We start from the raw sequence: 27,628 nt of genomic DNA on the forward strand, positions 1-27,628 counted from the left end.
TAATTATCACAGAAGAGGTTCACATGTCTGCGTTCATGGCTATAAAAGATATCATCTTATGCAGTAATCCTTTCAGATTGAGAACAAAAGAAGTCCTGCCCAGAGACAAAGGAAATGCAGAGCCTAATCTTCTCCTGTTGTGCAATTGACTGCACCATCCGTGCTTCCCTCAACCCACCAGCCTCTCCTGGTCTGGGTTATTCCTACAGTGACATGTGATGGTGAACATGCCAGTACTGTGTGTACTTCATCAATCACCACCTCACGGCCTCCTCCACAGCACAGGTGACCTCACTGGTGCAGGATGAAACTCATACTGAAAGAAAGAGGACATGGGTAGAGACTGGGGAACAGGAACCTGGTGCTGTGTTTTGGTGTTGTGGTCTTGCAGGCATTTCAGAGTTGGGAGTGTTGTGCATGAATAATGTGACTGGGGAGCATAAAGAACACTTGGAATCTTTTTTCATTCCAGACTTCTCTTGTGTTCATATTGGATATGCATGGAGAGATGGCTTGAATAACCTGAGTTAGGTTAATCTAAACAATCGTTTTTGGAATTAATTACTGCACTTGGGGAAGAAATATTGTTATTCATGCCTCCAGAACAGAGAAATTAGAGAATCACAGTATAAACTAGGTTGGAAAAGACCTTTGAGATCTTCGAGTCCAACCTGTGACCTAAAATCAACTTACCAACTAAACTATGGCACTGAGTGCTTCATCAAGTCTTTTTTTAAACACCTCCAGGGACAGTGACTCAACCACATCCCTGGGCAGCCCATTCCAATGCTGAACCACTCTTTCTGTAAAGAATTTTTTTTCTAATATCTAGCCTCATCTGCCCCTGGCACAGCTTGAGGCTGCATCCTCTCATTCTGTCACTGGCTGCCTGGGAAAAGAGAATGACCCCACCTGGCTCCAACCTCCTTTCAGACAGTTGTAGGGAGCAATAAGGTCCCCCTGAGCCTCCTTTCCTCCAGGCTCAGCAGCCCTGGTGCCCTCAGCTGCTCTTCATGGGGCAGTTGTGTTATTTCAACACTATTTAGGTACTGTGAGTTTGTTTTCTGAATTATTTAGGAGTCACTGTGACAATAAGGTTATCAGCAGGGTATTGACACCCTGGCAGCAAAGCACCCTGCAATCTCAATTTTTTGATATTTTTGTTCTCTTCAAGACCTTCCACAATTTCTTCTGCTCTTTACCTCATGCAATAGCTTTGTCCAAATGTTCCCCTGTTTATTTTTCCTTTATGTAATTTCTCAGTGGTTTTGAAAATACTCATTATTTGCTGTGTGTAATGATTAAGAAACAGATCAAGTTACATTATTGTCCCTATTTCACAGATAAATAAATAAAATTCAGGCACAAAGCTTACCTAAGACATTATGTGCAGTATTTTCATAAAAAAGCAAAATCTACTACCAGACAGTAGTGGACTGGATGAAAAAATTATGCCATGAGAGACCAGTATCTGCAAAAACAGGCCAACTGGGTATTTGTAGTAATCTGATCTGACTAATTCTACGTAAAATTCCTTTCTTTTTCTTTATAATAGCTACATTTTACATTTGCAGTAGCATTTCTCCCAGGACAGTTAGTTTACTGGCTTCTATTATGCCTGCTGAGGGGATTTTTTCCAGGTTTTTGTGTTCTTTGTCATGTTAAAATGCATTTGAGATTTACCTCTGGGATTAATTCTGATACATACATATATATATATATATATATATATATATATATATATATATATATATATATATATATATATATATACAGTGATTGATTGATTAATTCATAAACTCATTTTCCATATGAGAAACATGAGAATATCACAGGTAGTTTTAAGAGTTGCTTACAGATTATGCCATGGACAAAACAGAAAAACAGTTTGGTTCTTCTCATTCCCAAGAACTTTTCATACCTTTAGGGCATGGTTGTGAAAAGAGAATGTTTGTGGGTGTAATGTTGCCGACTTGAGCTTTAAATCTTTAATTGTGAACTGCTAAATCAAACTGAGATTTTGCCTCTAGGGCCCTGCCTGGTTTTAATTGGATAGTTTTATTCTGTGGTTGTCCTATTCTAACCATTTCTGCTTTTCCACTCTGAGTATTTCTGCTGGTTGTTGTGGGGTGAGAAACTAGATATGCTTTGTTCTGAGTCTAATTTAATGTGGCTATATTTCTGGAATTTCATGACATTCAAAAACAAAAAAATGCAAACTGCTGAACCTGGGATGAGCTAACACACTGCAGTGGGGTAGTCTGGAGGCTGAGCAGCTTTAATAGCAGCTCTGGTGAAAAGACTGGGGTCTTGCTTGGCAATGCTCTACTTGAGCCAGCAGTGTGCTATGGCAGGAAAAAAAAGGCTAACAGCATCCTGGACTGAATTAAGAAGAATCCTACTACTGGTTATTCCCCTTTGCATGGTATTTATTAGATAGCATATGTAAACCTGTATCCAGATTTGTATCACCAACTAACTACATGAAAGATGAAGAAAAACTTTGTCAAGGGTACATAGAAAGATTCTGCTGAGAGTCAGGAGATGGAGCAACTGGCCTGTAAGGAAAACCAAGAGGATTAGGGCTTGATTAGCCCACGCAAGGGATGTGTTAGGAAGAACCTAACAGAAATTGTTGAGGGGTTGGAAGAAAGAGGCAAGATTTTAATTGTGGGAAGAAACTGTAATCTGGAACAGGGAAGGTTCTGTCTGGATTCAAGGAAAAAAAAAAAAAAAAAAAAAAAAATCTCTGAAGATAATTTAACATTTAATTAGGTTACTGAGAGAAGTAATGGAAACCCTATCCTGGAAGGTTTTCAAGACCCAACTGGACAAAGTCCTGAACAATGTGGTCTGAATTCAGCATTAAATCTGCCCTGAGCAGGACATTGGACTAAGGACCTCCCAAGGCCATTTCCAAACTGGATGTTTTTGTATTTAAACACCACTAACAAATCTGGGGTAAGTTAGGAAACAGGAAACACATTTCTCTTTAAATAATTGAAGAAAACATCGATTTCTCCATTTTAAAAAGCCTGCTTTGGAAATAGTCAAAATACATGACCTCACAGCCAAGAAAGAGAGTTTTATAAAGATGAGAGGAAGATAAAAAGGCAAGAAATTTCTAGGTTTTAGAGCATCATCCTGCTACCCAAATGCAATCTCAGAACTGTAGCCAATGTGGTCCCTGTAGAACATGTTCGCTATGGTACAGGCACTAGCTGATTTTTTCTGTTGCTGTCATGACTGTTGTCTTTGCTTCCTTTTTAATTTTGTTGATATTGCCAAAGAGACCTCCCTTCAGTAAGAGCTCAGGGTCAGCTTTCTGTCCTAGAGGATAGGTTCATCCTGGTTGATGGTTGCTTCAGAGGCTCCTTCACCCTCCTCTCTCTCTGTCATCCAGAGCAGAAACATGTGGGATAGATTTCCCTGCACAGCTTTAGTACAGATGTGCACAGTGCACACTTCCATAGCTGAACTGGTCAACCTCCATCAAAGTGCCTCATTATCAATGGAAATAAAAAATCTTGAGATCTCTACAAACCTATTTTAGATTTCCTTATTAGAAGGCACCTAATCACAGTGCATTTGCCAGAGGGAAAATCCCCACGACTCTTGCATGATGCTCATATTGGAACAGTGTTTTTCATTCCACCTGGAATAAAAAAGCATGGACAGTTGTGCTGTGGCATCCATATAGCACTCCATGCAATTTGTGGCTACTGGCAAGCTAAGCTAGAATTAAACCTACATGCAAGAGAAGGGGAAAGTATTTGTAAGCCACCAGCCTTCCCTCACATGGTCCAGGTACCACTGTTAATGGGCCCTGCCCATTACTTCTGCAGTAACACTGCACTGCAGACCTTGATCAGCCTTTGTTGTAGTTTGTGCTCTTATGACAAACAACAGACATTCTTTTCAACAAGTTTCCAAAAGTTCACTAATTTCTTTTTCATCATGGAAATGCGTGGTAGAAGCTGAGCAGAACCCCAGGGCTGTTGCAACCCACACAGCACCACAAACCACGCTTCCTGGCACATTGCACCAAAATCTTTCAGCCAAATACCAGTTACAATATTTTACATATATATGCAACAATAACATACTTTTCATTCAATCAAGGGAAAATATGAAGTCACTGGAATCTCTAATATCATCATTTGTGCAGCATCACCATCATAAATAACAAAGAACTGTCAGGTTACACCTGTCTACTGAGACACCTCACTAATTCAAGAAAAAGTTTATCCTTTATTCTGAAAAAAAAAGCATATGTGGGAAGGTACCACAACTGGAAGTTATTAGGCAGGCCTTGGAAACGATTGTCAGGAGAATATCAGTTAAACAAGTGTATGGTGATAACTAGGGCATATAATAGATTCAAATAAGGTTAGTTTCAGTATTGGTAACACAATCTGTTAAGTAGGTTTTGGGTTTGGGGCTTTTCTTTTTTTTTTTTTTTTTTTTTTTTTTTTTTTTTTTTTTTGAGATCTAACATTTTTGATGTACGTGCTAAAGAAGAATGCAGATCTTCCAAAGATGTGACTGGAAAGATATCTAAAGAAACTAACATCAGCTGATAGGAGCCAATCTCCTAGGGTGTCTTTATCTGGTTCCTCCCACCCGGATCCCATCTGGCTTCTCCAGATGGTGACTTAGAGTAGACTTAATCCATATGTTTGCAGTCATCTCTGTAGATGTGGCTCTGAAGAAGTGGCTTTAGGGAGATCAACTGCTTTAGGCTAGGCATAGCTTGAGTGAATACTCCTAGAGAGGAAAATTAAAGATGTTCCAGTTTTCCCCACTGGCCTCAAGGCCAGCTCATCCACATCTTATAAAGATGGTATAAAATGGACAAGGCACTTGTATAGAAAATTCTTTTCACAGAGGCTAGTGACAGATATTTCTGCTCAAAGTCTGAGTCACTGAAATTGGAAACAATTCTGGAAGAAAAGAAGATGTGCATGTCATAGGATAGATCATATTAAGATTAATCATTAGTAAACAGTACACTTTAAAAAAACAATATGTAAAATAGGCAAATGTGACTCAAGAAGTAAGACAACATATTTTCAGAGAGACAGTAGCTGCACAGGCCCATGTGTGGGACCATATCTGTAACATAGATACTGTAACATGTACACCTCTGTTCAGGAATTCTGAACTCCTGATGGAATAGATACAGAAAAGGGCAACTAGATGTGGTAAATGAAGAACCTAAAAATCCTTTCTTTGTTCCATCCAAAAGAAAAAAGATCAAACTGAAATATGATTTGATTTCCCTGCAGACATACTAGAGAGCAAGAGACAGTGAGAAAGAGAAGCAGCATTTGGGGCAATGCTGGCAATAGAACTCTTGATCAGAAGTTGCCAAATGTAAGTTCAGGCTAGTTAAATCAGAGTTTCTCCAAAGGAGTCAGTTTCAAAGGCAGGCTTGAGAAAGAAGAATGGCAAAATTCCTAAGTCATTTTAATGCATATATAAGCAGGATATTATGATGTGGCTGCCTTCAGGAGTGGAGGACAGAACTTGATGACTCAGTTCTATGTTTCTGTCTGTCTCCTATTAATCCTTGGCTTTATAAAAGCAACAGCAAGAAAATACTGTAGCTAGAAGCTAAACTGAAGCTAAAATTTTTTCTGCATCAATTATGTGGGCTATAAATGTAACAACAAAATAGCAAAAGGTTATGCTTGGCCAGGCTAAAAATATATTCCACACTAAAAGCAAACTGCTACTCAGTGGAAACCATACTGTGATAATTACCAGTTTTTAATGGCCACGGAGATAAAGAAAACCAAGACCTTGGATACCTGTCAGCATTTCAAGATGTTTGCCATCACCATCTGTGCCACTCAAAGTGAAATTGTTTTCAGTTAGGTGATGCTAACTTCACCTTTCTTCTCAAATGTGAACTGTTGAAAGAGGAGGCAATAGCAAGCCATAAAGTTTTTGTTTGCTTTAGGTTTTATAAACATTATTGCTCACATTTTCTCAATATACGAAGTATATAAATAAATATATAATACTGAATATAAAAAATATCTGTCTGGACTGCAGTGAACGAGCTCAGCTTTAAGGAATGGCTGAGCACCACCAAGAGGTTAGTGCAGGCACCTTGGGCTGCAGCTCTACAAGCTGCTCAGGTGAACAGCTCTGCATTGAGATGGCCAAAGCTGGAGCCTTTCTGTGGCTACAGCAGTATGGTCTGCTCTGTCAGTGAGGAATGATCTGCTAGAGCACCTTTTTAGCAATTGGCTTCTGGAGATAAACAATGCTCCAGGACGACATGTCCACATCAGAAGAGAAGCTTGTCTGGCTTCTTCAGGAGAAGCCTGCCTGGACACTTGCCAGACACCACATCCCATATTCTCTGATCCAGCAGAGACACTCAAGAACATGCCTAACTTTAAGCATGTGAGTGGCCCTATGGACATCAATGGAGTTGCTAATGTGCCTAAAGTTAAATATGTATTGAGTGCTGTGCTGGAATGGGACCAAGGACTCAGAAACTTGCAGGATCAAGGTTTGGCCAAAGAACAGAGAGTACAAAGGGAGACAAAAGCTGAGAGATACTGAGTTGCTCTCATGCCCTCTTGCGTCAGTCCTTCAGTGAAGGAAGGCCTGGAATAAACCCTTTAAGGTAGTAAAAGGAATACCTGTGCAGAAAACCAAAACACTGAAACTCATTTTTCAGCACACTTTTTTTGCTTTTTAGATGGCATTACATTTTAAAGCAGATATTGTGATGTCACTGGAGGAAAACATCGCAAAAACATTGCAGCAACAGGATTTCTTTCAACAGAGTTGGTTGACTCACTCTCACAGCTGCAGCAAAGTAGTCCAATGTGTTTCTGGAGAGCATTTTTGCTTGTGAAGTCTTTATTGGGACACTCTGACTGCAGGGAAATGCAGCCGCTTTTCATTTCTTGTGGCAGTCAGAAAGTTTCATTGAATATTTCTGAGCTCTCAGTCTCTTCCAAAACACATGCTGAATTTCCTGGCTCTCTTCCTTAAAATCTGGTCTGGGTTTCTACCCCTGTCACCTCTCAAATTACTTGGTGTGCACATATACTAAAAAAATAAAATAAAACAAAAATTATTACTTTTTCAATATTGATTTTGGTTTTTTTCAAACTTTGTGAATTTTTATGTGCACTCATTTTTATATTTAAATTATCTGTATTCTGAATTTATCACTAGAATACAGCAAAGCTGAAAGATTTGTCCTTTTGCCATTAGTAATGCAACACTGCCAACTAGAGGCACTGGTGATGATCAAACTTTTGTAGTGTGGACTACATGGATAAATTTAAATAGATTGCATACCTATAAATATTAAAACATGATATTTACACTAGAGGAATCCCACCCAAGTCCTTAAACTACAGTTGTACTTACATATCATTTCCTTCAGTATGTCATTTATTGAATCCAAGCTCCATTTGACATCATCCAGAAACTCAAATAAAAGCAAGGCAGATATCAAATTACTTTGAGTTCCTCAAAGAGTTATGGAGCCATTTTAACAGCTTTTGGAAATACATCTCCACAAGACATTGCGAGTATTAAAAAAAACCCAATTAAATTGCAACTTCCACAGCTAACTAAATTCTAGCTATTTTCTCAACTCATGTCAATAAGGTTTCATAATTTATTATTTCTAAAGAAATCATAGTCTATTCAGGTGGTCTAAACCACAATTTTTTCAGCTCTGTAAGGTGGAATACAGTTTGAGGACAGTGTTCACAGCTGAAGGAGCGGTATTGAAAATAGAGAAAACATGTCCTTGCCCAGAAAGCTCAGCTAGTGCCCACCCCGCGGGGCTCCCTGACGTGGCTGCGGCTGGGAACCGGCGGTGTGAGAGGGGCCCGGGCAGAGCCGGGTGTCCGTGCCCCAGCAGTGCTGCCCCTCTGTGCCCGGCCGCGCCCAGGATGTCAGGCTCATCAGCCCACAGCCGGGCAGTGCACGCAGCAAGGGAGAGCTGGAGCGGAGGACAGGGACCTCCTGCAGGTCCTCATGCCAGCCCAGGTCCAGCAAAGCCTGGGGAAGGAGCCAGGGCATGGGTTGTGCTGTTCCCCCTCCCGGGCTGCACAGCAGCTCAGGAGGCCAGAGCAGCTTCCCAGGCCTCCTCTGGCATGGCTGGAACCACACTGTAAGAGAAAGAAGAGAATTCTAGTCCTGCTTGCCAGAGCTCTCACAGCATTAAATAAACAGTCCCGAACACTTTGTACTTTTGGACTAAAGGAAGGAGCCAACAACATCTAGAGCTGGTTTCATTTTATTTACCAAAACACGTTTATTCCGTAAAGCTCAGCAAAATCCATGAAAAATAATAAATTACTTTTTTTCCCTTACAGCCTTCAAAGCTTTGTATCTATAAAAAGTTCTGGGAAATCTGAGAAGCCTAGAGGGCAGGAAAATAATCTTGTGGAGAAGTGGGAGCCAGTAGACTGTAGTGACTCACAGAGGCACAGAGCTGCAGAGCATCTGAGAGCAAGGTGTCAGTGGAGCCTGGACCAAGTTTTCTAGGGGCTGTACCACAGGGCAATTTAAAGATGAGGGGCCAGCTTCCAAAAAATGCAGAGAAAACCTTGGAGGGGTTGGAGGTGACAGTACTGGAATAAGTTGAAGGCTTAAAAGTGAAAACATGGACATTGGCCTGGAAAACAGAGAACACTCTTTGCAGCCAATACAAACCACTACAAAAAGTAATTCAATACATGCTTCTCCAGTTATATTATTATGCTTATGTTCCATAACAATGTCTTTACAGCAATGCAAATCTAAAAAGGTGCAATGGTTGAGCAAAAGCAAACACCTGGTTTGCAGATAACACTGAAGCAATTTGTTCACTTGAGCAGTACCTAGAGCTCTGCTTTTAGGGAAGGGGGTAGGGGGAAAGTACATCTGCTGTGAATCAGTTACTTGTACCAGAAGAACTATCTCCACAATTATGACTATTTGAAAGACACACACATAGAAACAAACCACCATGTCATATCTAGATTTCTTTAAATTACATTATTGAAATTACCCAAAAATTGATTTTTGGCTGTCAGTCAAGACATAAGCCCAATGGACATTTGCAGGGTTTTTCCACTTCTTATTATTTTTATTGTTTGACAGTGAAAGCTAATGCTCAGCACTCTAAGCCCCAAGAGTAGTTTCTGCTCTGATACCATGTGCTGCTTGAAAGTGCATTGAGGTCCAGACTCAGTCTACACCAAATACCTGTGTTAGAGGCCAGAAGTACCTCCCATCCATGAAAATATGTTCTGTGAAGTTTCCCCATATTGTTTACTGTAAAATTTGTTTGGGCATTTGTGATGGTGCATCTCCCCACTCCAGGCCACACTATGACCTCTCTTTGTGATCTCCTAATTAATTTTGTATTGATTTGTAGAGGCACATTGATTACATGTAAAAGTCTTTGGCAGAATTACCAATAGAGGTTGCAGGAATGGTGCCAAATTGCAGCTGTCACAGGAGCTGTGATCCCATCCCTTGCCCCACAGGAGTTATGACAGGGTTGGACAGAGTAAGAACTTCATCAGCAACCTCATTTGTGCAGCATTCTGTAAAGTAAAATTTAAAAGTCAGCCTCACTTTTCATAAATAGGCTACACATATGAATACTTACCTAGATCTGCTGCTGCATGACTCACACAAGAGCAGCAGCTTGAGAGTCCACGTGCCAGTTATTCTGCAACATCTTTCTCTCTCTAGAAGTCTTTTTCACATGCTTTATTGCTGCCTTGTTCTGCCCTACTTTTAGATAGCTATTACATCTCCTAATTTTGACTTAGATATAACGATGCACAGTTAACACATAGTTGTATCTCCAAAATTAATCTTTAGAGTGGAAGAAAAAAGGGAAAGACTTTCCACCACCATTGCCTGGAGACTAAGCTGGTTGAGTTCAATGAGTGGGAGCACACTGGTTCAATGAGTGAGTGCAGAAGCATGTGCTCTACATTGCAGAGATTGAATTGAATATTTGGCAGGTAACTGCTGCTGCCCAGGTTGGTGGTTTGACAGCCAGGTAGCACAGATTGTGCCTGGGATGGAGCTCTGGCTTCACACTCTGTTCATGTGTGTATGCTGAACAGAGGAAACGAAGGACAGGCTGCTGATCAGATCCACTTAGCAAGCAGTGACTGAATAGCAATGCTGAAGGTATCCAGCTTGGATTTATAAATTATTACAGTTATTTTCTTTCAGCATTAAACCTTAGCAATGTCTTTTTGACCTGAGCTGACAATATCTCTAGCAAAATTGACAAAGCTGAAATTCTGGCTTTCAAATATAGAGACAAATTGCTGAACACGATCTGCTAAAGGGAACTTTTGGGGGTAGCTCAGCACTAATTTCAGTCTATTTGATTGAATATCTACCCTTTACACCTTAAAATAATAAACCTGTGCTATTAAAAATGCAATACCTGGGAAATTAAGAACACAATATCTCAAAATTATTTCCATAATTTTGGAAAAATTCAATATTTCTAAGAACAGTAACCATACAGTCCATATAAACAAATGCATGGGAGAAGAAACAAAAGAGGATTGCTTCAGATTCCCCTGCAAAATCTATTGAAGGAGGAGGAAAAGGGTCATCCAGTTAATTCCTTCTTTATGCAAAGGTGATGAATACAGGTGCTTATATTCATCAAGTTCAGTAAAATTATATCAAGCATCATGTCCAAAAGAACAGATATTCTTAAACTACAGCTCTCAGGAGCAATAATCAGATGGTTTAAACCATAGTTTTTAAATAAATAATTTTATTTCCCTCTCAAAAAAAAAAGAGTTTGTTTTATTTGTTAATTACACTCCTCTACACAAAGTAACCCTTGTGTCTTCCTACTAGGTTCATTCCTATCTTCAAGCACCAGTGAACTCCGCCATTCTCTGGGAACAAAAGCACCTCCAGTTCCAGCTTTCATTGGTGGTTTCTTTTTTCACTGGACATAAGCCACATTCAGACTGCTGGGGGGGTGTTACCAGACACACACAAACCACTATTTATTTCCAATCCTCTTACAAGACACCTGATACAAGCCAAGATGAAGAGAAATGCAAGGATTCAGTGTATAAGCATGGGAACTTGCAAGAGCGAAAGTTGGAGGCAAGGCAGAAAAGCCAGGGGGAGGGTGGAAACACATTATTTTGGTTTTCAGCTCAAAGGTTCCTCTCATTTTTTCCCAGGTGAATGTGCTGCTGCTGCTACACAGAGACCTGGGCAGCTCAGGTGTTCTGTGCTTAAATCACTGATTTTAAACTAACAAATTCCAGGAAAAGGACCTTCAGTCAGGAGAACTGGTCGCTGCTGGTGAGCAAGTATTTCTCATTCTTAAGTATCCTTTAGGAAAGCAACAAGGTTTTGTTCACAAATGCCTTACAAGCCTAGTTATACAAAAAGACAAATGATAGATGCATAGAGATTAGCTAGTAAATGTTTGTTCTGGCAGGGAATTGAAGGCAACCTATGTGGTGTTGGCTGTCCTTTTTATATCTGAATCAATTAAATAACATTGGAACATACGGCATCAAAAATATGAAATATTAAATTTAAACTGCCTACAGTTACAGTTCCAAAGCCCTCCTAATTTTCAATAGGATAATAAATTATTAAGCTTCGGATGATTTTACTGTGATTTAAAGAAATTAATGCTCTGATTTTTTATTCATACATTGTGAAAGACTACTTCTTACTACAAAATTACAATTTTTTCCTAGCTTTTGCATATTTAAATGTACAACTATTTCTCCAGCCAGTCAAATACAATTAATTTCTCTGAGATTGCCAGTTATTAGAAATAGAGTTTTAATTTATTCACAAGAAATTTAACTGCTAACAGTAATTCTGTGATGCAAGGAGATTCATTAAAACAATACTTTTCATGCCTCTTGGTCTTAAAAAGTATGAAGCATTTTCTTTTGCCAGTGCTCAGGGTTGCAGTTCCATACTAACATAAATTTTAAATACAAGTTAGAGATTTTCTTTATCAGTAGAGGCACAAATGTCTTGGGAGATATTTTTTTTTTGGCACTGCGGGGGTGGAGGGTCATTGTTATTTTGGTCATTTGGTTTGGGGGTTTTTTATTCACGTCAAAGTAATTTCCTAGTGGAGCATCCTGGTAGCTCCTAAAGCTCAGCCTCTGAAAAGTGGAATCCCCAGTAAGATGACTGAGTGGTATCCTGGCCTACATTTTTAACTCAGTTGAAACAATCTGTTATCCACCTGAATATCAGATCTTTAATGCCTAGAAGTGATGGTACTGGAAGAAAGTAAATGTACCAATTCAAAACTATTTGGCTTTGTAATGCTTTTTCTCAACTCTTGCTTTTGTTCTCTGACTTTTATCAAGGTAAGAAGTTACTGAATTTCTTATGATGATCTCGGTCAGGAAGAGAATGATGAACTAGCCAGAAACACAGATGAATTGTTTTATTCAGAAGGAGTTGAGCTGAAATTCAGTGTAAAAGATGCAATGAAGAATGGGACATTTTTTAAGTGGAAACTGAAAAAATTACTGCAATGTCAACGTTTTGGAAGGATATGCCAATCTAAAGAGTATTATACTTGTGGGAAATTCTTGCTAATCTTCCTACTTAATTAAGAAGGATATTATGAGACATCTTTTGACAAAAAAGCTCCAATGTAAAGAGAAATAAAAATCTCATGCTGTTACATTTCACTGAAATTAAAAAACCTGGAGCAGTGTCTTGAAATTGTTGTGATCCAATATTATAACGTTGTACTAATTCATGAGAATCACATGAGAACTGTATCCTGCAGCCTCATTTTAACTCATTTTACTGCATTGAACAGTAAAATTAAGCACCTCCAGTTTGCATTTTCCTCACAAAGGCAGGGATTTCTGGAAAAAACACAAGTGTCTCTGAAGTACAGATTGTTAGAATGCCACTAACATATTGATCTACACTGCACCAAGTGATAAATCCATGTGACTAAAGCTGTTTCTTTGTTTTCCAGTTTCCTTGCATTGGAAGGGAAATAATGCTCCATTCTACACTGGCCTTGTCTCTCCTGCTAATTGCAGTCAATTCCAACCTTGCAATGGCAATTAAAAAGGAAAAACGAGCACCACAGACACTGTCAAGAGGTACTGTATGTTCACTGAATATAGTTATCTCCTTACCTCACCATATAGACCAGCAAATATGTTTATTTTGAATGTACACTTACAGAATGTGTATCTATATATATGAACACACATATATATTTATAAAACATACATAGAATGCACATATATGCTTACTGAGGTTTGTTTTCTTTAGTGCTAAGTGATGCTCTAATTAATATTAATTAATAAGTTCTCATTTCACATCATTTGACTTCATCAGTTTATTAAGCATATGACTGAGGGCCTCATGTAACCTGAATATTTTATATAACTCACAGTGATCTAACAGAAGCAAATAACCTAAACTGAGTCTCTCAAATCAAGATGTATCTGTAGGACTATCAGTGAAAAAATATTCTTTCATGCACCATTTGAAATATATTTTATTGTTGTACCTGACATAACATCAGTTGCTATAGAACAAATTTTCTACAGACTCATTTTTGTATATAGAACAGTTTGAACCATTGGTGGGGTTTCCTGCATGAGTTTTTTTTTTTTTTTGCTTTTCATCACATATCCACTGCAAAGCATGACTGTGTATAATTCACTTCCCTATGGTGCATAATTTTCAACGTGAATGTTAAATAAAGACCCTGTTTTTAATTTATTTATATCTAATCAATCCTTAGAAATACAAGCAGAAAAATAGCTTAGCAACCTCTTTTTCCCTTTTTCCCTCCCCCATCTTTCTCCTCCTTTTGGGACTATTCAAAAAAAAAAAAAAAAAGTCTTCCTCTCTCTTCCTAACCTCTTCTGCAGGCCATGTAATGCCTGCAGATCCCACTCAGGATCTGAGTTTTCCCTATCCTGGCAAAGTTGCACATCTCTCAGACATTCCATCTGAGCCTAATTTCTCAGAGACCATTTGACAAAATCATGCACCACCTGGACTAGCCTAAGAGAAATTTCAAAAATTTTTGCAAGCAGTGTCCCTGGGGAAAGGTTATTATCAGTCTAGGATGTATTGCCTAGTTTACCTAGATCAGGATTTATTTTTTTCCCAGTAAGCCTAAATGGAAAAAAAAAAATAACAAAATCTTTTACATACTGTCAGATTTGGAAAAAAAAAAAAAAAAGTAAAAAAAAAAACAAACAAAAAAAAAAAGAAACAAGCAAACTACAAAGTAGTCACAGAAAACAGATGTAACTGTAACTTTTCAAATTCTGATTTCAGGCCTATTGGGATGCCTTGAGCACTTTACCTGTAATTTTCACAGACCAAGGGGAAATGGTTAAATGTGCTGCAAAATGTCCCCAGAATGCTGACTCCTGTGTGCAGTTACCTGCAGCAGGAGCTGACAGCAGCCAGGGTTGGGAAGGCACTGGTCAGCACCAGCCAGACAGACCTGTGTACTGAAAGAAGACATGATCCAGAAGCATCACAAGCAATTATCCTGTGACAAATCCAACAGCAAATCTGGGCTGGTCCAAGCACTGCCCAGAGAGCAGAGAAAAATCAAGGCTTTAACCTGGTCCAGGTCCAGAAATTGAGATATGAGAATGAGAATTGTAGAACACTTGTCATGAATGGAGCCACACTGCCTAGGATGCAGGGATCTACTATGCAAGGGCTGCCATCCTTGGGAACTGAAGGCATAAAACCAAGTGGACAATTTGATTTTTGAGATCTGCATATTCCCAGCTATGGATAAGCTATGGAGCTAATGTTTGTTAGGATTTTGTTTCAGTGGAGATTTTTATTTAACAGCCATTTCTTTATTGAATTATTTAATTAAATGAAGGGCTTTCAGCTTCAGGGATTGAAGTTACTTGGGAGTTAAATGTATATTCCAAGACTGTTCTAATGACATTCATATTAAAGCTCATCTTATTTGAGCTGTCATATTTTATTTTTTTCTCGTTATATGCCAGCTTCTCTTTAAGTCCCAGGGTTTACATTAAATACTGAGCAGACAGTATGAAGATAGAGATTACTTGGGTGCTGATTTAGTGACCTCAACCTCGAGCATTTAGAAAGATAACTAAAAAGTCTGTCAAAGGACTTAAACTGGATATGCAACCAGCTGAGATTTTTTTGTGGGGTTGGGTTGGTTGGTTGAAGTTTTTTAACCTTAGTGTATCTATCAGGAGATGTGAAATTAGCATATCCACAATGTTAGAAAACCTTTGACTAAAAACCCCAAATCTTACTTACGTACAAGAGTTAATACACCTAAACAAATTAAAAAAAAAAAAAGAGAAAAAAAGGAATTTGTTCTGAGTTACTTGCTTGGCCAGCAGCTAGTCCTTTTGTTTTTTTTCTAGGGTGGGGAGATGAAATTACCTGGGTACAAACTTATGAAGAAGGGCTTTATCAAGCAAAAAAAAGGTAAGATTAAAAAGTAGTATGAAAACAAAGTTGTTATTCCATCTTGCTGGAATACACAATAATGAGACAGAACAAAGAAACACCATGAGAGCTGATCTGTAGACCACCCAGTTAAATAAACAGACTGTTTATAAACAACAGGACCTCTAGGACTCATGACTGTGAAGTAACATCATAGGCCAATAATGTAATGCTGTCATTTCTTTGCCACAAAGGAGGTGTTATCATTTAAATTATCAATCATAAATAGATACCATAATTTTTTTAACTATATCTATTGTGTTTTAATATAATGTACTTCTGATTACTTCCTTGAACTCTGTTACATTTACTCTTGCATGGTAATCTACTGCCTTTGATGTTTCCCCCAATACTTTATTAGTTGGAATATGTTCATGATGTATTTTCTCACTGTCTCTATAGAAATGGAAGTTCCAAGCTCAGTCTTCTCTGAGACTCAGCTGCAAATACATTTGGGAATTCATAACAATACTTATTTAAATATCTTTTACAACTCATTGTAGATCACAATAGTGTAGCATGAGCTATTGTTAAATTGAAGGCAAATTATTTGTAAAACAGAAGACAATTCATTTCATGTACCCTGTGTGAAAATGGTTAGAAATTAAAAACTCCTGATACTTAAAGCAGACCAAGCATTAATAACCAACCTGCTGAACAGTAAATATAGTTTAAAAATATAGGCGAAAACACACGTTTATATTTTGACATCCAGAATATACAATTTTAACACTTTACCAAACTATTTACAAAATATAAGTAATGTACTATATAGCTGTTCAATAAAGCTGAAAACACAAGAAAAATGTCATGGAAAGTATTTGATGATAAACACAATCTTATAAAATTTGTTTCATTCTAATTCATATATATTTTTTTTTCTTAACCCTGGAGAAATTCACACCTAAGTGACATTAAATACCTGTTTAGTCTTATTATTTACTGCCTGGGACTGAAATGATGGTGTATCTGTTGTTTATTCCAGAATCTCTTACTATAGACAGCCTATTTAGACATAGAAACTCTGTTTCTCTATTTCTTTTATGAAGTGCTTACACTCTTTTCCCTTGCTCAGAAATTTCTGTAATATTTTACAGAATATCTACATGGTTTTACTCTGAGTTAACATCAGATTAAATGCAATTTGCCTTTTTCAGTCTGCTAGTAAAATCACCCATCTGAATACATGTCAAATGACCTAATTACATCTTTTATTATTATTCATAAAGTAACAAGCCACTGATGGTAATTCATCATTTGGAAGACTGTCAATACTGCCAAGGTAATTTTGATTTTTTGTGTGTTAAAATTTTGTGAATATTTTTAATAAGAAATGGAACCTATCTATATATTTATATTGCACTTACTGAAAATTAGTCAAACAGGTAAAGTGAAAAATTTATTACCATTATTTACAAAAACTCCACTGTGAAACTACAACATAAAGAACATGAAAAAATCTCACTGCTGCTGTACTGCTATCCCAAATACAGCACTCAGTTTAAATTAAGAGGCACAGATTGGCTGCGACTCATTGAACAAATTTAATATTGTTTAGCTCTCCTGAAATGGTAACTAAAGAAGGAGGCAAGGACAGGGCTGCTGAAACTGATCTAACAAGAATTTTCTGAGAATAATGCACTTTTGTCAAGCCAAGACATGGTATCCATTGAGACAACAGGCTTCATAAATAACAGAAGAGAGCTTCCATTTTCATAGCCAGAGGTTGTACTGCCACAGGCCAAAGAGCCCCCAAAAGCAGTGATAGAGCCCTTAAGTGTCTCCTCAGGAATGTGAATCAGCAGAGACAGGAACAATGTGGCCCAGTCTCTGGCCAGTGTGGTGCCCAAGCACAGATGGAAAGGCAGCGTTTGAGATGGATTTCAAAGTGATCCTGTCTTTTCTAGCACTGAAGAAAGCTTTCGCAGAAAATGAAGAAATTCAGGAAATGGCCCAAAATAACTTCATTATGCTGAATCTCATGGTATGAAGGGTTTGGGACAATTTGACTGGTATCGTTTCATGGTCTGTGTTTTCTCTTTCTTTATCTTGTTTTTTCATGTCATTTTAGATAATATATCTGACATTTTAGTTATTTAAGTAGAGACAATTGTGCATGTGTATTCACACACAAGTAGTACCTATTTGGTTTTATCTTCTGGTACCAGGTTATTCACAGGTGGTACTATTTCAGAATTTACAGAAACATTTTAACATTCAAACTTTACAGGAACAGTTTAACAACTAACCTTAATTTTTATACCAGCATGAAACCACAGATAAAAACCTGTCACCTGATGGACAATACGTGCCTAGAATCATGTTTGTAGGTATGTAAAACATTTATGTATCATCAAAGTTGTTATATCTGAATTATGCCACTGTCCTCCTGTGGGGACATCAAAATTATTCATTTTGCCAAAGGAAAATCTCTCTGCCTCTGTTGTATACTTTGACTCTTGTAAACTTCCTCAGATTACAGATATGTCCTGGAGGGCACTTACTTGGGCTTGAGAGCAAGATGTTTAAGTCTGTTGATATCTGGATTTCTTGCTTTTTGTGCTTCTTGCTGGTTCTGTTACAATACAAAGTTTACTGAGAAAGTCAAATATCTGACTGAGCATAGATAGCTATAAAGTGGACATTCCCACAGAATAAATCGGTAGTCAGCGGCATCTAAGGATTTATCCCATTTTAAAGCTGACTTCTGGAATGTACCAAATTAATTATGCCCCAGAGTGCCTGTTCCTTCTCCCTCGCTGTACAGGGAGCCTGCAGTGACTCTGTGATGGCATTCAAAGTTCAGCCCACACTCAGACAGAGAGCAGTGTAGTTACAGCAATCAGTAAATAATTAATAAATTTGGAAGGGTAACTGAGAGAAGAGAGGTTCACAACAACTTGTTCCAACTCTGGCAACATTAGGAATCAGAAGATTTTCATTCTGAAAGCTCTAGGTAAGTTACGATATCTATTGCCATTGATAGTCATGACCCCCACTATGTATGCATCTGGTCAGGTTAATCTCTTCTGACGTGAAGTCAGAACCTGTAAAACAGGATATTTTTCTTTAAATATGAATGACATGCATGTGTAACCTAGCACTTAAAAATAACTAACTAACTAAAAATAACATAAAAATGAGCATTAGCTTTTGTTCAGGATTTCTCCAAGTAAAGAGCAGTTGTTTGGAACAGAGCGTAACAGCCTCGTAATTGCTGCGTTGATGAAATCAGAACGAGGGCTGCCAAAGTAATGCCCTGCTGTCACCCTCAGATGTTGTGGGAATGGAAGGCAGTGTTTAACCCAAACACTTTTTCAGACCCATCTCTCACGGTAAGAGCTGATATCACAGGAAGATACTCCAACCGGCTTTACACTTACGAGCCACAGGACATGATGTTCCGTAAGTGCCCTTTGCCATGTTACTTTGTATTTCACGTGGTAAGCAGCCAGATACCCCTATCCTGATCACTTGTGCTTGAGAATCCATTAGGATCTCAAAGTAAAAATAAATACCATGTGAGAGCATTTGAAATAAATTATAATGGTCTAACCTGTCTAGCAAAACAATCACACACATTGTCCCATTGAATTTATTGGGACCACTCAAGCAAGAAAAATTGAAAGATCATGGGTGAGAACCTTCAGGATCAAGATCTGAGCTATTTTATGGAGAATGGTGAATGTCACTATGTTCAAAATTATCTGACTGTACAATGTAAATAGCCCGTGGTGGGAGGGAATCAGTAAAGAAATGCAGGTGGTTGTGTCCATAGCCCTAACAGCCATATATCAGAAAGGAATGTGATTTTTCAGGTTGAGCCAGTTCTTACTCTATGCCATCTATTTGACACTAATGCAGTATCTCACCACAAATACACACATCACATCTGATTACCGGCTTGCTATTGAGAAATGAGGGAGTTGAAAGGATTCTTGTCAAATCCCATAAGTTAAACATTTTGAATAATGAAATTTTTTACTTTCTGTTTTAGTAGCAGTCTCTAAAATAAAATGTGTGACCATAAATCAGTTTCATTGTGAATAATTTACTAAATCAAACTAGATGAGTTTTTTTCAATTGTACTAATGTACTTCTAATACATTTTTACAGTTCTTACTTATTTTTTTCAGTAATAGAGAACATGAAGAAAGCACTACGCCTCATTCAGACAGAACTGTAACCAGCAACAGTGAAATGACCACAACCTCTATGAGGTGAAGCTGCACCTCTCTGCTTCCACTTGCAAATTGAACTTTTACCAAGCACATTTGGTATATCAGATTTCATAAAAAATGTATGTGTACAACTTGGAGAAAAAAATAGAAAGACTAAAGAACCCATTTGGAAAACATGAGGAGAAATATATTAAACACTTTGAAATTAATTACCTAAATAACTGAAAATAATGGCTTTTAGTGCATCAAATTCAAGCTGTATTTTAGCAATCCAATTGTGACTTTGTTAGGTCAGCTATGACTTCTGAAGAGTAGTTACAAACAATCTTTTTGATGTCTGTTTGCAATTTATTTCATGAGTTAATATATGCATCTTGCCTCCCCATTTTAACATTTATTGCAAGAAGCTTATTAATTGTTAGTGTACCCCTGATTTATACAGTCATTTCTCATTAAAGGAAAGGAAACTTTGCTATCAAATCAGACCGGAAATCTCAGGCTATAAATTTTCGAATAGCTTACATAGGAAAAACAAAACAAAACAAAACAAATCCACAAAAACAAACAAACAGGAAAAAAACCCAGCCATGTTCTGGGCATAGCTTTCCTTTCCTTTTGTTGTGGCAGCTGAAAATGGAAGAGATTGAGCATGCAGTCTCAGTGAGGTGATAATAATCAAAGGGCAGCTACATGTTTTGCTGCAATAAAGATACAGTGAAGCAAGAGAGATGGAAGGAGATAGATCCAGAACTCCAAACCAGAGGCTAAGTGATGTTTATAAATTCTGGAATGAGAAAAATGAGGAGGTTTATCCTAGCTCTTTGCAATTAAATGTCATTTCAGTCAAGGGAAGCTTATCCCAGGTCATTCCCTCTTTTTCTACATTTCACCATAAAGTTGGCAGCTTATTGAGGAAATCTAGACGTACAAAATCTTGGCAAATTTCACAGGATTACTGCATGCAAGGGTGGACACTATTTTTGAGTAAAAAGCTAAAGTCAGTTGAAATGGTTTACTATCCCAGCAATGTGGGGTTTTGTTAGAGCAAAATAGTCAACAATTCACCTGCAGCAGGGGCGTGTATGTTATGTTGTTACATGTAAAGCACCTGTGTCATTATTCTGTGCCACCTGTGTTTGCTTGATGCTGCCTCTCTACATATAATAGATGAGAGAAGGATCTCTGCAGAAAAGCTTTACTAATTCACAATACCTAGTATTAATATGTCATGAATGAGTTATATTGCACATATCCACATCATCATAATTATGTAAAATTTGGATATAAGCATATATTCCAATGGAGTGGAGATAAATTACCTGTACACTAAGAGAAAAAAAAAATTATTTCAGTAATTAGAAATGTATTGTCTTTACAGTCAGTATGATGTTTTTAACCTATGGGAAAAATGCTAGAAGTAAAATTAAACTGCAAATCTCATTTCTTTGATTTGTGCTGAGCTCTGCTCATTTATGTCTTTATCTGTTCCAGATTTGGCAAGATTTCCCTGTCTGTGGTCATACCCTCTTTTGAGCATGCCAGGGATACTCTGGAGAAAGGAATGCAAACTAGCTGCCAGAGATGACCCAGGGTAGCCACGGCAGCTATTCATCTTCCTTTTCTCCAGGCTGAACAACCCCAGTACTCCCAGTGACTCCTCAGGAAGCTTTGTGCTCCAGACCCTTCACCAGCTCCACTGCCCTTCTCTGGACACGCATCTGCCTTATTGGCCTTCCCCCAGCTCTTACCCAGGAACACTCACCCCTGCCATCACCATCACCAACTCTAGGCCATCAAAACTCCCTAACATATGGGGCCACCCCACTGCCTCCCCTTCCTTGCCTGTCCCTTTTGAAGAGTTCATAGTCATCCAGTGCAGCACTCCAGCTGTGCCAGTCAGCCCACCATATTTCCATGACAGTAACCTACACTAGTTTTGCTGGTTCACAGTGGCTTCCAGTTCCTTCTGTTTGTTGCCCATGCTGTGTGCATTGTGAAGATACACTTCAGCTGGGCTATTGATCCTGCTACCATTTTGAGGGGAGATGCCTTCAGTCCTACATGACCATTCCCAGGCACTTTGTGGTTTCTAACTTCAATAACCCTTGTGTCTTTGCTGCTGCATGGCTCTATCCCTTATTTCCACTAAGAGGGCAGACCAAAGGGCCTCACTAGCACACTGTCCATCAAACATCTGTGTGACACTACCAGACAACTCCAGGGACCCTGGTTTTATCCCCTTCCCTCTTCAAACCCAGTTTAAAATTCTTTATTCCTTTAGTGGATCCATTTGTAAGCAAAGAGGTGGCTGTCAAGAATGCACAAAGCTGGAATCCCAAAAGATTTATTATATAGGACCACAGTCCAGATCTTGCTTGGTCTCAGGAAAGCTTACCTTCATAATCTCACCTCAGTGCTGTAAAAGGAAATAAATGGTAGAATTACCACTTATTGAAATTGTGGAAGAAACAAGTAATTCAAACATTAGTGCTGGAAGGCTACTGTTGTTCTGTTTATTTTTGGTATTTGATATTGAGCCAGCAGACAGGAAACACTATGTGAATTAAACAAAATAACCAAATTTTCAGAACAATGCAATGATCACTGACTTAATTGTCAGACAAAAGCTAGCCTTTAGATTTTCACTGCCATGAATGTTATTTTAACGTGTGAAGAAAATCCAGATTAATTTCCAAAGGTATTATTGATAATGATTGCATCTGAAACCTTGAACAGTATTTCCTGCTGTGGAACTTTGTAACAGTTTTAACAAACCACTCATTCAAGAGAGTAGCCAATTTCTAGAGATGTCACAGGCACATGAATTATTCTATGTCAGATTAAATCTCTTTGCAAAGTAAAGGGGATTTCATCCTCTTCTTTCCCTTCTCAAATCCCCATAAGCACCATGCTGAAATCTGTTCCCAGCCATAGCCTTCAGAAATGGGACTAAGTCTTTGAGATTCTTAAAATCTCAGATCGAGTCCTTTTGGTGGAGCTAGATATTCAGGTAAAAGAAACCCTGTATGCACATATTTTTTACTCACAACTTAGTTCAACACTCATCCCTAATTTTAGAGCTGCTACTACATTTCTGCCTTCTTTTTGAAGACTCTTTTGCCAGGTAATATTTCTGCTGATGGAACAGAAACTCAGATCTCAGATTAAAGTCTCACTGCTCTTGGATAAAATAGTAAGCCTGTAACTTGTTCAATAAGACACATAACATTATTCTTTCCCCGCTTTTCCTCTGAAATGAATGGCATGATAGTCTGCTCCCTCTTTTATTCCTTGCTTTTCTGTTTGCACACCACACAAATTTATTCACAATATTAGTGGGTAGATTTTTATTTATACTCTTTACTTTCTACTTTCTTAAGAAAAGAGTTCAAATCTGTTCCTTTTGTTCCTTGATTATCTGGAATTAAACCAACCAGGTTAGAGCTGAAGGAAGGGAATGAAACACTGAACATGTGAATGTGAGAGCAAAAGTTGTTTTACACAGAATAAATTCATTCACAGTAAAAGGACTAATAGATGAAGTGAATTAAGATGAGAAAACCTATCTGTGTAGATGGCATGCTTTTACAGAGTTCATAAGCTGTATTTTCTAGGATTAGATGTTAACATTCACATGGGCATAATGCAGTATCACCTGTAGAAATCCATGTTTTATACAAAAAGATTTCTCTGAGTTTTGCATTTGATATGAACACAAGATAGTCTGGGAAGCAAAATTACTTCCACCTGTTCACATATCCGTCTCTGCTTTACTGTCTGAACTTATCTGGTGTAATCAGACCAAGAGTAGACAAACAAACGTGGACTTAACGTCAGTGAGGTGAGGCTCAGGAATCTGAGAACTGACAGAACAGGATCCTCCCCTGTGTATCCGTCTCAGTGCAGAAGGGCGTTCCCCTTTCCAGGCAGATGGCTGATCTATTGGTCTGTGGAGCTAAAACATTTTCCCATGTGCAAATATTTGCACCTGACCAGAACAAAAGAAAAGGCACCATACCTTTGTGTACTGTGGAGGTGAGAGACTGTGGGACACCTCAGCACTTAAAATGCAAAAGTAACTTGATCTTGTAGAATAAGACTGATATAATTAGGCTTGTTTCATGTACTACTCATGTTCTTACCAAAGGCTGACACAGAGAAATTTACGAATGCTGAGGTGTCCTCCACAGGATCAACCAAGTCACTGATTTGCTTCCTTTTGTTTGTTCCTTTTGTCAAATGGATATAAAGATCTACAGTACAAGTCAGAAGGAAATGAATAGTCTCTATGGCAATTAAAAAGTCCAAAACCACTGAATAGAAGGGGAAGAATATTTACTTTTTCATCAGAAAACCTACAGAATTTGCAGTCTATCTATTAATTCATTTTCTTTGCAGCTTAAGATGTTCATGCAATTCATCACTCCATCTTCGGTTGCTACCATATATTGTAAATAACTGACCCCCTCATCACCAAAATTGCATCTATTTCAGCAGACTGTTTTCTTTTATGAGGTATCAGATATTTGCTGATCCCTTCAGAATCAGAGAAGACGCCTAATAACTACAGCTTCCTCTATTTTTGCGTAATTAGGTAATAACCTAAATAAGCAGAATCATCCTTTAGTTCACACTGCTATATCAAGAACTGCATTTTGAAATTTCCCTATAATGCCAACTCCAGTAGATATTCATCAAGTCACCCTTTGTACATGTCTAAGTCTGACCTGTGAGAAAGAGAAAAGATACCATACACAATAACTTTTCAAGTTTATAAGACTCAAAGGACAGCGCTCCAGATGGAGTGTGTTGGTGCTTAGACAGTGTTATTGTTTTAGGAAAGAGCCTAAAATGGCTTCAGAAAGATCTGCTGTGTCTTCTGCTACCTATCTGAGGTATCACTTGTTAATCCTTAGCACACCCTGGCTACATGTCCCCAGGTGATTGTAAAAGGCTGGCACACAAGAACCCACCCTGCTATTTAGCACTCAGCCAGCTGCAGAGAGACAAGTTCATGGATGTATAAAAACCACCAGCCTCATTGCTTATGTTCACATGCAGGGAAGAGAACAGTGACTGCCTGGAGGAGAAGCTACATCCCATGATGAAGAATATTGTATAGGATGGAGAGAAAAGTAGCCTTGTTCTGCTAAGGGATTTTTTGCTTCAAGCCTATAAGTAGCTGGGCCTGTGATTACCCATAGCTCTTGAGCATTTTTATCAGAGCATAAGAGCAGAAAAAGAGCACGCATCTTCCAGGCCTCCACTGCTTCACTTGGAAGACAACTCCACAACTCATATATCAAATTATTATCAAACATTTTCATATATACATTCTTACTGAGGAGCATTCTTGCCCTAATTGAAAAAAATATTCCCTCATGGCCTCAATGGCTTATTTCTCAGTGATTCATATACTCTCAACCTTGACAATTAAAAAAAATCCTAAATTCCATAATGAATTCCAAAAGGGAATTCAAGGATTCAGAGCAGCAGTTGCCCTGGACCTGGAGATTAAATCTTTCCTTCCTTGGAAAAACACCCTTTCTTATTTGCCTACCAAACAAATTAATACAGAGGGAGTCATAGTCTAGTAAAAATATATTATGGGCTGTCCTTCATTCTTGGTCTAAAGATATGAGATGTGGAACAACTCCATTAAAGAGAAATAAACCTTTAGCATTTGTTTGGCTGTTGTTTATAAAAGCTGAGGAACAGTTCTATGGATATCTCACAGAGAATTTTAAATTAATAAGCATTATTTCATATGCTATTTCTAGAAGGCAACAGTTCAAATGTGAACCTATCTGAAGTGTTTATGAGGCAGCCACTTCATTAATACCATTAGGTATGACCACTGGAGATACCTTCAGGCTGCCTTTGCTGACCAAGTGTGTTGACTACACAGATGTTGAGTTGAGCTTGTACAGCCCTAGGTACAGCCACAGGGCATCTCTGGAGCACAGAGGACCAAACACCTTAAGCACTAGGCAAAGCTGAATCCACAGGCAGCTGTGCTGCCTGAAGGTGTCCTACCATGTGGAGGCAGCATTAAAGAGACTGACAGCTCCTTTGGTTATTTACCCTGAAGTGAGTTTCAGGAGCTAAGGATATTTAGCTTTCCATATTTTTATAGAGAAGGAACTAAAACACAAGCAGGTTAAGATTACACAAAAAGCACGTGGCAGGTCAAGGAACTGAGGGTGCCTTTAGCTAGCTAATATTAATGGAAAAAAAGCACCAACTAATTAGCACTGCCTCTTTCTGACTGTGGAATCTGTTCTATCAGTCATTTGAATTCCTGAAATTAAGGGAGAAAAGGCACTCTGCTAAGACAAATGAAAGAGAACATCCACAGTTTTGTAACTGACACATAAACCACAAACCTTTCCTTCCTGTACTGAAACAAATCAAAGGATACGTGTCCTTTGAGAGGATGACTCACCAAGAAAGCTGTAGAAAAGTCTTCCTGATATATAGTTTCATAATATGGTCTACTGAGCCATAAACCTAGAAGAAACAATGTCTTTGAGAAAGAGTGAATTCCCAAAATATTTTTGGTAAACATAATTCCACAGTTCTATCTACAACACTAAGGTTTTTTAGTAGCTACCATGTCACCAGGTGAAACTGAAATTAATCTAAAGAAGAAATTGTGGTTCCAAGTCTGACAACAGTGGCAAGCATTGCCACTTCCAGTAAATACTTTGGCATTACACTATATGTGTATTTTAGTCATGTAGACTCAATATGTTTGTATGCTGATAAATCATGGAAATATTCAAATTACATAGGGACTATAGGGGCAAGTTGCCAAAAGATGTCAGGCTCATAGCCACATTTTGAAACAGCAAAGTTGAAAAATGCAATAACAAATGTAATTATAATAATTTAAAACAGTGCAGAGAAAAATAAAAAATCTTATATATTTAAATACACAGTTTGTGAAGGTATTGTCTGTGCTTGCTAAATCAGGAATAAAAAATACACTTCTAAGGGTATTTCACTTATGAAACTGTAGATTGCTTTTCATGCTGATTCAGGGGTGGAGGGAGGACAGGTGGCAGGCTTATGGCTCCCATCCCCTTTGTGGGTAGCCAATACAACTGAGAGCTTCTCTGTACTGCCTGCCCACAGACACACACGGCATGGGGAACAAATGGGAGGAATTGGAAACCCGCAGGCAGTTGCTGGGCTTACTAGGACTGGAAGTGTTCAAGTCTTACTGGGAGTGTTCAAGGCCAGCTTGGATGGGGTCTTGAGCAACATGGTCCAGTGGAATGTGTCCCTGACCATGGAAGGGGGTTTTGAAATAGATGATTTTTAAGGTCCCTCCCAACCAAACAATTCTCTGATTCCATGGAGTGAAGACAGAACTCAGTCCCAACAGCAGCACATATTGCTGGCATGAACACATTTTCCCCCTTTGGCTATCATGCCCCTCACATGGTACTTGAGGTCAGTGTCTACTGCACAAGTAAAATGCACTATCCCTACTCAACAATATTGGCTCTGCCTTGAAGGGAAGCAATGGTAGCTGTCATTATTGTACTTCTTGGTTCATTTTGACACATGATTAAAGAATAATCATAATCCCTTGACTGTCATGAGCTTATCTGAAGTTTAACTAGCAGCTAAATGCTAGTTAGCCTTGTACAAATTAAGGGGAGAAACTTATGTTTCAAGGGCACAGTATCCACTACAGCCTAAGGCAGGTGGCAGAAGAGATAAAGGCTTGGCACTGTAACTACCAAATGTGAAGCTAACTTCTATTTGGAGAACAACAATTACCTCAGAGCAGAGCCTTGGCCTTCAGTGTGCAGCTAGTTATCAAGTCCTGAAATTTCCTTACAGGTTATTTTCTCTTATTTTAGGAGTATTACTCCAAAATCAGATAAACTGTTAGCATGAAGTGCTTTGGTTTGAACAGATGCCTGAAT

At 38.4% G+C, this 27,628-nt stretch overlaps 1 protein-coding gene and 1 long non-coding RNA gene across 2 annotated transcripts in view; one reads left to right on the forward strand and one right to left on the reverse strand.

Moving 5' to 3' along the window:
* Positions 1–19,727, forward strand: part of AGR3 (anterior gradient 3, protein disulphide isomerase family member) — a 160,052-nt gene extending 140,325 nt beyond the window's left edge. The window contains exons 2-9 of the mRNA XM_021538302.3: positions 11,211–11,334; positions 13,004–13,133; positions 15,423–15,486; positions 16,737–16,789; positions 17,415–17,491; positions 17,774–17,837; positions 18,829–18,912; positions 19,644–19,727. Coding sequence (XP_021393977.1) covers positions 13,028–13,133; positions 15,423–15,486; positions 16,737–16,789; positions 17,415–17,491; positions 17,774–17,837; positions 18,829–18,912; positions 19,644–19,693 — 498 coding nt within the window. The 5' untranslated portion in view covers positions 11,211–11,334; positions 13,004–13,027 and the 3' untranslated portion in view covers positions 19,694–19,727. The remainder of the gene's footprint in view (positions 1–11,210; positions 11,335–13,003; positions 13,134–15,422; positions 15,487–16,736; positions 16,790–17,414; positions 17,492–17,773; positions 17,838–18,828; positions 18,913–19,643) is intronic.
* Positions 1–26,158, reverse strand: part of LOC110474692 (uncharacterized) — a 36,956-nt gene extending 10,798 nt beyond the window's left edge. The window contains exon 1 of the long non-coding RNA XR_013339452.1: positions 26,134–26,158. This is a non-coding gene — a long non-coding RNA (uncharacterized LOC110474692). The remainder of the gene's footprint in view (positions 1–26,133) is intronic.
* Between the last annotated feature and the right edge of the window lie 1,470 nt (positions 26,159–27,628).

This window comes from Lonchura striata, chromosome 1 (genome assembly GCF_046129695.1).
Source record: "Lonchura striata isolate bLonStr1 chromosome 1, bLonStr1.mat, whole genome shotgun sequence".
NCBI lineage: Eukaryota > Metazoa > Chordata > Aves > Passeriformes > Estrildidae > Lonchura > Lonchura striata.